General features: G+C 47.7%; 1 protein-coding gene across 1 annotated transcript in view; it reads right to left on the reverse strand.

Moving 5' to 3' along the window:
• The window catches only part of LOC143292218 (neuronal acetylcholine receptor subunit beta-3-like), a 13791-nt gene extending 10028 nt beyond the window's left edge, over positions 1–3763 (reverse strand). The window contains exons 1-2 of the mRNA XM_076602404.1: positions 3759–3763; positions 1509–1516 (exon numbers count right to left, since the gene is read on the reverse strand). Of these exons, the coding sequence (XP_076458519.1) occupies positions 1509–1516; positions 3759–3763 (13 nt within the window). The remainder of the gene's footprint in view (positions 1–1508; positions 1517–3758) is intronic.
• Between the last annotated feature and the right edge of the window lie 8737 nt (positions 3764–12500).

Genomic DNA, 12500 nt, shown 5'->3' on the forward strand with positions numbered 1-12500 from the left:
TTTTGGTATGACGAAAGAACTAAAACTGGAAGAGGGGACATTGGGGCTGGTGGTGGTCTCACATGCATGCATGAACAACGCTAAAGAGCAAAAAGAATGTAAAAACTTTCAAAAGACTATGATTATGAGCCACTTAAACGACTCACACACACACACACACACACACACACACACACACACATTCATTACATCTGTGAACAGTCTGTTATCGGGGAGAATTGCGATTCAAAATCTGAGCGACAAAATGCATGTTGTTCATAAGCCAGTTCGTTTGGAGATGTAACAGGGTGAGATTGATCTCTTTGCCCCGCTGAAAGAGAGAGAGAGAGAGAGAGAGAGAGAGCACGTTCATGTCCCTGTTAACTTTAGCGTGATTACTTCACGTGCAAAATAATATTCATGTAGGGTGGATGTGCTGCATCTTGCAATGTTTTAACAAACTAGGTCCTACTTTTCCTTGTAGAACCAGCACCGGTAATTTCATCAGTTCTCAGTTAGCTTGAAAAGGGAAAAGGAAACAGCAGTGTGTGTGGGCCTCTGTCAACCTGATAGGGGTATTTATTTATTTATTTATTTCCCCCTTTGTATGAGTACAGTCCCATGCCCTTTAATCCCCGCTCTCCTGTTCCCTTTACCCATGTCCCGATACGTTCCCCGTCTTCAATAAAGACTCGAAAAGAACCTGTACTGATGTGGTGAGAGAACCCTGCCCAACCGGCTACAGAATGGTGACACAGTGGTAATGCATCTGACTAGAAAGCGAGCGTCCACATAGTGCTCAATTCCCATAGTGCTCAGTTCCCATAGTCGAATACGGATTTTTTTTTTTTTTACTCTCCACTACAGACTTTAAGTGGTGGTCTGGGTGCTAGTCATTCGGATGGGACGTCAAACCTATGTCCCAGGTGCCGCATACATTTCGTGCTTGTAAAAGAATCCATCGCGACAAAAAGGTTGTCCCTGGCAACATTTTGAAGAAAAATCTGCTTTGATAGTTTAACAGTTACAAAAAGGTTGTCCCTGGCAATATTCTGAAGACAAATCTGCTTTGATAGTTTAACAGTTACAAAAAGGTTGTCCCTAGCAACAGTCTGAAGACAAATCTACTTTGATAGTTTAACAGTTACAAAAAGGGTGCCCCTGGCAACAGTCTGAAGACAAATCTGGTTTGATGGTTTAACAATTACACTCACAGGCAGAAAGAAAAAAAGGAAAAAAAGAGCAGCACTGCAGTGGGGTGTTGCTCTTCTCATGGAGAGCAGCCAGGATTTCACACAGAGAGATCTGTAACAACACGACACGACACGACACGGAGAGCAGCCCGGATTTCACACAGAGAGATCTGTAACAACACGACACGACACGACACGGAGAGGAGCCTGGATTTCACACAGAGAGATCTGTAACAACACGACACGACACGACACGGAGAGCAGCCCGGATTTCACACAGAGAGATCTGTAACAACACGACACGACACGACACGGAGAGCAGCCCGGATTTCATACATAGAGATCTGTAACGACACAACACAACGCGACATGACACGACACAAAGAGCAGCCCGGATTTCACACAGAGAAATCTGGAACAACACGACACGACACGACACGACACGACACGACACGACACGCAGAGCAGCCCGAATTTCATACAGAGAAATCTGTAACAACACGACACAACACGACACGGAGAGCAGCCCGGATTTCACACAGAGAGATCTGTAACAACACAACACGACACGACACGACACGACACGACACGACACGGAGAACAGCCGGGATTTCACACAGAGAAATCTGTAACAACACGACACGACACGACACGACACAATACGGAGAGCAGCCCGGATTTCACACAGAGAAATCTGTAACAACACGACACGACACAACACGGAGAGCAGCCCGGATTTCACACAGAGAGATCTGTAACAACACGACACGACACGAGATGGAGAGCAGCCCGGATTTCACACAGAGAGATCTGTAACAACACGACACGACACGACACGACACGACACAATACGGAGAGCAGCCCGGATTTCACACAGAGAAATCTGTAACAACACGACACGACACGACACGGAGAGCAGCCCGGATTTCACACAGAGAGATCTGTAACAACACGACACGACACGACACAATACGGAGAGCAGCCCGGATTTCACACAGAGAGATCTGTAACAACACGACACGACACGAGATGGAGAGCAGCCCGGATTTCACACAGAGAGATCTGTAACAACACGACACGACACGACACAATACGGAGAGCAGCCCGGATTTCACACAGAGAAATCTGTAACAACACAACACGACACGACACGACACAACATGGAGAGCAGCTCGGATTTCACACAGAGATCTGTAACGACACGACACGACACGACGCGACACGACACGACACGACATGACTCTTCACAACACAACACGACACGGCGCGAGACGACACGACACGGCACGACACGACACGACACGGAGAGCAGCCCGAATTTCACACAGAGAAATCTGTAACAACACGACACGTCACAACACATCACAACACAACACAAAACAACGCGCTTGTTACCGATGAGCGCCCACAGGGCCAGCCACTGGATTGACGGGAGACAACTCCCTGTCGTTTTTTTCCCCATGATGACAGCAGCCGCTCGATCTTCTCACTATACTAAACCTGCAACATTCAAATCGGGATTTTAAACTTCGAGTGTTGAGTTGTGTTTACATTGGAATTTCATGACACTTTCTGTCTCGTTCACCTCTTTTGCGGTAATGTTTCTTCACCGGCCGATGCGAATATTTATCTGTCTGTCTGTCTGTCATGGATCAGTATACACACCTGTATTGCTCTATCGATCGAGCTGAGCTTTGGTGCACCTCTTGGCTAATCCACTTGGATGGAGGCAGATGCAGAGTGAAAATGTCGCTTCAGTAAGAAATGACAGGGAATGGGAATTACAAAGCGATGTAGCTGTCGATTGTTCTGAGCAATTTGTCTTTTCAGTTTTAATCAGCTCTGTCGCGAAATCTCTTAGAATAAATATAACTTCCATGCTTAGCAAAAGAAGTTCCTGTTTGAACAAAAAATGATAAAAATGACTGCTCTTGTTGTTGTACCAGAATATCAAATCAAAGTGCCAAGTTTAGATAACAAAAAAAAAATATATATATATATATATATAACAGTAAACTCAGTTTGCATATAATTTGGCTTCTTTTTTAAAAAAAAAATGTGTGCCCATCCCAGAGGTGCAATATTGTTTTAAACAAGATGACTGAAAGAACTGAATTTTTCCTATTTTTATGCAAAATTTGGTGTCAACTGACAAAGTATTGGCAGAGAAAATGTCAATGTTAAAGTTTTTTCACGGACACACAGACACAAACAGACACACACACACACACACACACACACAACACCGAACACCGGGTAAAAACAAAGACTCACTTTGTTTACACAAGTGAGTAAAAAATCGTCGAGTATTAGAGATTGCTGGATCAACTGTGGGCTTGGATGAGGCTTTCTTTCATTTCGAATCACATCACATTTAACAGCAATGATGTCAGTTGCCTTTTTCTTCTCTCTTAACCCGAAGAGGTGTCCACATGTGAGTGTGCCTTGAATTTGAATGGCGAGTCTGGGAACAAAGATTCGTGAAGACGATGACCACTAAAGTCGACCTTTATTCTCCCCACACTGATGCCTTCTCCAGATTTTTGCTCCTAATTTCTTGACGCTTAATGTGACCGGAACTCTCACGCCATGCCGACACGAGGGTAGGCCTGCATTACAAGGGAATCACGATAGCCCCGTCATGCAGCTCTACTGCACACCAGATTTCTATAGCATCGCCGTGACACTCTTCATTATCTTCGTTTCTCATTACAAAATTAAGATAAAATGGTTAAAAAAAAAAGAATATGTGACTCTGTAGGCTATTAGAGGACACAGATGAATACTGGAGATCCAATTAGCAAATTAGGCAATGAGAAAGAGAAATATTCAACATGTAAGTACTGTTACGCTTGGTAAGACAAAAGCACGCAGCATCAAACCATTATTGTTTACGCTGCTTACTATATAAGCTTGTGTACGGCTAAATAAGGGGTAAAAAGACAAAACGAGAAGCCCACCTGCCAGGTAAGTCAAAGGCCATTTATATACCTTTCATTTGACATCCACACTCAGCAACAACGGTTGAACAAATGTGAAACACAACTAGAATTTCATCAAAGTCCTTTGGACTAGAATATGCCAAAACTTAACCTTTCCACTTGAAAGTATTTAAAAATATTTAAAAATTGGGTAACTTAATGAGCTCAGACAACTTGGCAAAAATGAGAAAAGAGAACTGATAAGCCTGGGCAGCTAAGACAACACAGACCTGCAAACAGGTGGACATAAGACAGAATGAATGGCTGCAGTGACCCGTTGATACGACGCAGGAAGCTGGACAGCCAGTGACGCCAGACGGTACCACTACAGCGGCCAGCTCAGGCTGACGGGCAATATGAACAACACTGAGTCGCAAAGCGGACCCGCCATTTGGAATCCCTTCGCCAAACGGCTAACGGCTAAATGACCAGCTCATGACTGAATATTTCATCTCACATAGGCTACATAATGAATCAGGCCGCCGCCCACGTCGCTTTGTGAGATTTCCACGGGCATGATCTGGAGCCTGACCTGCACATTGAGGATAAGGACTACTGCCTTTGATGGTGAATCAAAGTTTGATGTACCCACGTGACAACAGTGTTCCAGTGCATGGTGGTGGTCAGTTCATGCCATAAGCCAGCGGCTACTCCTGATATAGCTCTTCCTCCTCCTCTTCCTCCGCATCCTCCTCCTACTACTACTCCCCCTCTTCCTCCTTATTTCACTCCTCCTCTTCCTTTATTGGACTGCCATGTTCACTGTTTTTTGTGGGTAGGTTTCATGTGAATGACGATTTCAGCCAGCCACGGGTAGGCGGCCATTCTCCCCCTTCTCTCTCTTCAAGCACAAAATTCCATATGGCAAGCTGCATCCTATCTGACACGTCTGTTACATTTGATGGTCATCGACGTTATCATGGCCTTAATCTCTAATTTATTAGATTGTTTTATGTGAATCAAGCCTTACATATTCAGTTTGTTGGTTGTGGAATCATATCCCAGAAAATAAAATGAAAAAGAATCAAATTTCAAATCTAACATAAATGCCTGACGAATCTTTCAAAACTCGACACCTTATCCTAAAATATGCTAATCATGTTTCAGTATTACTAATGGTGTTCGCTGTATTATCACTTCCGCTGTTGCGTCTCTCAGCCCGGCCTGTCACAAGTCGGTCTTTGAATCCCTTCATCAAGAGAGAGAGAGAGAGAGAGAGAGAGAGATCGTTACTTGACTACCCACCCAGTGGTGTAGAGACTACAGAGCAATGAACAATAAGCAATGCCAGTCATACATCCGTTACTAATGTATGCGTGCCTGGCATCGTTATTAAACAAAATGCTCCGTTTCTGGCTGGGTTGTGACTGTGACCCCAGCAGAACAAAGGGTGACCCCAGCAGAACAAAGGGTGACCCCAGCAGAACAAAGGGTAACCAGGGTGACCCCAGCAGAACAAAGGGTGACCAGGGTGACCCCAGCAGAACAAAGGGTGACCAGGGTGACCCCAGCAGAACAAAGGGTGACCCCAGCAGAACAAAGGGTGACCAGGGTGACCCCAGCAGAACAAAGGGTAACCAGGGTGACCCCAGCAGAACAAAGGGTGACCCCAGCAGAACAAAGGGTGACCCCATCAGGGTAACTGGCATGCTTGGCTGACAGTGGTGGAACCGGCCTCATCTGTGTGGGCAGTGTGACGTGACGCCTCTTGCTCTCCCTACACACATACAAGTTTCAAGTTTCAAGTTTTAATTATCCTTTCACTCCTGTTGGAGTATGGAGGATTACTGCAAAATAAACTTTTCGTGCCCAGAACAAACATTTCCAAATAGACAACAATGTCACATAAAAGTTGAGAAAACACAAATGTCTTTTAACTCCAAAAGTATAACTAGGCAACATTTGCAAATCTAATCATCTCACTTACAGCTAGAATGACTTTTACACACACACACACACACACACACACACACACACACACACACTATTTCAAAACTCTGTGTTTTGTGTGCAGAAGATTTGCTGCGCAATTCTTTTATAGATGCGTTTGTGTGCAGAAAATAATTTACAGACTGAAAATGCAGACTTTCGACACGAATATTTATCAGGTAACAACATCAGAAAATGACAAAATGAAATATATCACCAACACTATTCATGTCCCTTTAATTTTTTTTTATTTAAATTTTTTTTTTAACAAATACGGTATTCTATTGAAATTCTGTTTAACTCCCCCTTCACTCATTTCCTTCCACTCCATCCCCACACGCACGCATGCACGCACACCGACCCACCCTCCCACCCACCCACCCACGGCAGTGCCTCGGTCGGTCGGAAAAGCATGACAGCAAACAAGTGGAAACTGTGAGCAGTCTGTTTGCCTGTGTGTCCGTCCATGGTCAGTGTTCAGGCTTGGATAGAGCCTTGTTTGCTTGGTTGGCTCTTTCCTTCGTTCTTTTCATGCACTCTTCGTTCGTTCATTCTTTGTGTGTTTTCTAGTTGTTGTTGTTGTTGTTGTTGTGTTTTTTTTTTATAGTTTGTTGTTTTGTTTTGGTGTGTGTGTTTTTGTTGTTTTGTTTTGTTTTTTGTTTTGTTTTGGTGTGTGTGTGTGTGTGTGTGTGTGTGTGTGTGTGTGTGTGTGTGTGTGTGTGTGTTGTCCTTTTTATTCTTTTATTTTTTATTTTTTGGTCGTTGTTTACTCGCGTACAGGCCAGCTCAGCTTTTCAGCCGAAGGTCAGGTACAATAATAGCTCCAATAGAAAGGTCAGGGATTACGGTACCAAACTCTCCCTTTGCTGAACAGTCTACGCTTTTTAATAGACAATCGGTGACGATCTGAAGTGATTAGCTTTTAACGTAGGTGCGGACACCTGCAATTTCAAGAGAGCCTAATAGGGATCAAACACCTGTTGCCGAATGCCCAGTCCACTACCTCCACCGCACCCACTACCACACCTATCCAAACACACCCTTACCTCCACATGCAGTCTCATCCCACCCACCCCAACACATCCTTACCTCCACATGCAGTCTCATCCCACCCACCCCAACACATCCTTACCTCCACATGCAGTCTCATCCCACCCACTCCCCTACCCACCCCAACACACCCTTACCTCCACATGCAGTATCATCCCACCCACTCCCCCACCCACCCCAACACACCCTTACCTCCACATGCAGTATCATCCCCCCCACTCCCCCACCCACCCCGACACACCCTTACCTCCACATGCAGTATCATCCCCCCCACTCCCCCACCCACCCCACACACCCTTACCTCCACATGCAGTATCATCCCCCCCACTCCCCCACCCACCCCAACACACCCTTACCTCCACATGCAGTCTCATCCCACCCACTCCCCCACCCACCCCAACACACCCTTACCTCCACATGCAGTATCATCCCACCCACTCCCCCACCCACCCCAACACACCCTTACCTCCACATGCAGTATAATCCCCTCCACTCCCCCACCCACCCCAGCACACCCTTACCTCCACATGCAGTATCATCCCCTCCACTCCCCCACCCACCCCAGCACACCCTTACCTCCACATGCAGTATCATCCCATCCACTCCCCCACCCACCCCAGCACACCCTTACCTCAACATGCAGTATCATCCCACCCACCCCAACACACCCTTACCTCCACATGCAGTATCATCCCCTCCACTCCCCCACCCACCCCAGCACACCCTTACCTCCACATGCAGTATCATCCCACCCACCCCAACACACCCTTACCTCCACATGCAGTCTCATCACACCCACTCCCCCACCCACCCCGAAAGACCCTTACCTCCACATGCAGTATCATCCCCTCCACTCCCCCACCCACCCCAGCACTCCCTTACCTCCACATGCAGTATCATCCCCCCCACTCCCACACCCACCCCAGCACACCCTTACCTCCACATGCAGTATCATCCCACCCACCCCGACACACCCTTACCTCCACATGCAGTCTCATCCCACCCACTCCCTCACCCACCCCAACACACCCTTACCTCCACATGCAGTATCATCCCCCCCACTCCCACACCCACCCCAGCACACCCTTACCTCCACATGCAGTATCATCCCACCCACCCCAACACACCCTTACCTCCACATGCAGTCTCATCCTACCCACTCCCCCACGCACCCCAGCACACCCTTACCTCCACATGCAGTATCATCCCACCCACCCCAACACACCCTTACCTCCACATGCAGTCTCATCCCACCCACTCCCCCACCCACCCCAACACACCCTTACCTCCACATGCAGTCTCATCCCACCCACTCCCCCACCCACCCCAACACACCCTTACCTCCAGATGCAGTCTCATCCCCCCCACTCCCCCACCCACCCCAACACACCCTTACCTCCACATGCAGTCTCATCCCACCCACTCCCCCACCCACCCCAACACACCCTTACCTCCACATGCAGTATCATCCCCCCCACTCCCCCACCCACCCCAACACACCCTTACCTCCACATGCAGTATCATCCCCCCCACTCCCACACCTACCCCGACACACCCTTACCTCCACATGCAGTATCATCCCACCCACTCCCCCACCCACCCCAACACTCCCTTACCTCCACATGCAGTCTCATCCCACCCACTCCCCCACCCACCCCAACACACCCTTACCTCCACATGCAGTCTCATCCCACCCACTCCCCCACCCACCCCAACACACCCTTACCTCCACATGCAGTATCATCCCACCCACTCCCGCACCCACCCCAACACACCCTTACCTCCACATGCAGTATCATCCCCCCACTCCCCCACCCACCCCAGCACACCCTTACCTCCACATGCAGTCTCATCGCACCCACCCCAACACACCCTTACCTCCACATGCAGTATCATCCCACCCACTCCCCCACCCACCCCAACGCACCCTTACCTCCACATGCAGTATCATCCCCCCCACTACCCCACCCACCCCAACACACCCTTACCTCCACATGCAGTATCATCCCCTCCACTCCCCCACCCACCCCAGCACTCCCTTACCTCCACATGCAGTATCATCCCCTCCACTCCCACACCCACCCCAACACACCCTTACCTCCACATGCAGTATCATCCCCCCCACTCCCACACCCACCCCGACACACCCTTACCTCCACATGTAGTATCATCCCCTCCACTCCCCCACCCACCCCAACACACCCTTACCTCCACATGCAGTATCATCCCACCCACTCCCCACCCACCCCAACACACCCTTACCTCCACATGCAGTATCATCCCACCCACTCCCCACCCACCCCGACACACCCTTACCTCCACATGCAGTATCATCCCCTCCACTCCCCCACCCACCCCAACACACCCTTACCTCCACATGCAGTATCATCCCCCCCACTCCCACACCCACCCCAACACACCCTTACCTCCACATGCAGTATCATCCCCTCCACTCCCCCACCCACCCCAACACACCCTTACCTCCACATGCAGTATCATCCCCACCACTCCCACACCCACCCCAACACACCCTTACCTCCACATGCAGTATCACCCCCCCACTCCCACACCCACCCCAACACACCCTTACCTCCACATGCAGTCTCATCCCACCCACCCCGACACACCCTTACCTCCACATGCAGTCTCATCCCCCCCACTCCCACACCCACCCCGACACACCCTTACCTCCACATGCAGTCTCATCCCATCCACCTCCCAGACCCAGCCGTCCACAAGGGGGGGATGGGGGCTGTCGGTGTTAGGTCGCCATGAGGCCATGCACACAGCAGCAGACCCTGCACTGCTGCTGAGTTATTTCGGCAGTGTCCAGTATTGCCTGCACCAATTCAGCACACGCAAAACATCACCCAACTGAGCACCCTGCTCACGACAATATCATGGCTCAGCGGAGGAGGCAGACCGAGAGAGCGCCTCCCCTTTCCCCCCTCCCCTAGAGTGGAGACCTTCGCCACGTCCCTCCAACAACAGTCACCGATGACTCTGCCGACACTGAAAACTTGCGTGCCGCTTTTCTCATATTTCATGTGCTTTTCTTGTAGTCAACTTTAATTTGATTGATTAAGCTATTGCAATGCACATCTTAATGAAATGCTCATGGTCCGAAAGAGATTGATATATATGACATAACGTGTTCTCGAGCCAAATGACAAATTCCTGTGATTTTACAGACAATCAACTTGCATTTTATTTATGTATTCTATCCTATCCTATCTTATTGTATCTTATCTGACCCAAAACATGGAAGTGGAGGAAAATTCGAAAATGAGGTCGTCATGAGTAGCAGAGCATGAAAGGCCACAGAGTCTTGAACAATTTTTCGATGATAGTGTTTCTTATGGTAGATGAGGATGATGGCTATGCTGCTATGGAGGTTCATTTAGGTTCGGGACAATGTGTTAAGGCTGTATTCTTCATTTTCTGTCATAATACGTCATATATGTTCAGGCGTCAACCAGACCCGAGAAATACAGACACGTGTAGTATTGGTCATGAAATTTGAATAACACTGCCAGATTGCATCCCTTGATAAGTGATGTGGGTGCAGTCACTGAAACAGTGCGGACGTAGGGATGGAGAAAAAAAAAAGAAAAAAAAAAAGTGCAAGCTTTTGAACTGTTTGTTTCGAATATACAACAATAAAAACTTTAATGCCTTGTTTTCATATCCCGATGCATCCAAAATTACATAAGTAAATCACGTTGATTGAAAGAATGAGTGAGTGAAAGGGGGAGGGGATGGGTGGGCAGTAAGAAAGAACGAAGGTGCCGCACAAGTAAGCTTCTCGCCTCCCCATTCAAACCAGCACGATGAGCACAGCTGCATGCCTCCGTGTGTGTGTGTGTGTGTGTGTGTGTGTGTGTGTGTGTGTGTGTGTGTGTGTGTGTGTGGTGGGGGGGGGGGGGGAGGGGGTGCTGGGGTTGTGTGTGTGTACATGATATATGTGCGTAGGCCTATGTGTGTATGTGTGCGTGCGCGCGTGTGTGTGCGCGCGCGCGTGCATGGGTGTTTGCGAGTGTCTGTTTGCGAGTGTCAAGGCTTTTTGAATCCTTGCTTACAGCTTTATTATGCTCTGCTCTTAATGTTGAAGGAACGTACCCGTGTGTGAGTTGCGTGACAGAGATGGACCACGTCAACCTGTTTCAAGAATGATAGTAGCTGGAGGAACCCAAAGGAAACCAGGCAAGCAGTACAGGACATGGCACATTAGCAGTTTACAATGCTTCATTCATTCATTCATTCTCTCTCTCTCTCGTATTGATTTGCACTCCCTTTTGCATTGTCATCAACGTAAATTTGGCACCAGACCAAAGCACATGGCAAATCATACCATCCTCTGACAGCACGACTACCATCGCCCCATTCATATTGATGTAAACGACGTCAGCAAGCATCACAACATAACCGCGAAGCATAGAAGGTGAAGGAGGGAGAGGTTACTTTTCTCCTCGACACCTTTCTTTTTCTTGAAAGCATTGCTGGTCTCTGCAGTTTTGCTTTTCTGTGTTGGGATGGGTTCTCATTTATTATGATGACGGAGTTGCATCCCTTAGAATTCTAATTCAGTGAAACTTAGACCATTTTGTTTCCCAAGTGGTGCTTGCTTACTTGAACAAAGGTGGTCGCAGGAGCTGAAATTTTATCACCCTCCCTGGCTTCATCCTCACAATGGACAGCCAGTGCTGTGCGGGGTTGTGCTCTTTCGCTGCTGGTGCTATGCAACCTGGCCAGCACAGCTGTCTGAATCAGAACACCAATCATTCAGCCAAGAAAGTCGCACTGGCATATTTAACTCAGCTAAAGAGAGGTTGCTTCCGGTAGATGGATCCTATGTGGACTGGGTCTTCAGATGCAACATCTGCCGTGCGGGGCTGTGATGTTTAACTGCAGTTTCTGCATCCTGACCGACACAGATGTTGACTTTGCAGCTGAAGCAGAACATCTCATATATAATCTTACCAGTTCCCGGAAAATGTTGAGTTCTGTTAAAATCACCACACTGGCTTCATTCAAGACTCAGTATCAGACACTCACCAACATGCAATCTACTCATATTACAAACCTAATGAGAAAAAAAAGAATATTCATTCACATGAAATCCATGTTTTATTAATAACGAATCAGAGATGAATGGCATCAACTCAAATTAGGCCTTATGGGTAAAAAAAAAAAGGGTTTTTTTCAATCCAAAAATCTAAAAAAACCCTTTTTTTCAGCAAGGTTCAAAATCAGTCATAGTATTTGACAGACCAGAAAATGATACAATTTGTTATAACATTTTCAGATATATGACAAAGATTGCACCCATTACCATCAAAAACGTTGAAAATCTCCATCCCAACATCAT

The sequence above is a fragment of the Babylonia areolata genome, chromosome 18, assembly GCF_041734735.1.
Source record: "Babylonia areolata isolate BAREFJ2019XMU chromosome 18, ASM4173473v1, whole genome shotgun sequence".
Lineage (NCBI taxonomy): Eukaryota > Metazoa > Mollusca > Gastropoda > Neogastropoda > Buccinidae > Babylonia > Babylonia areolata.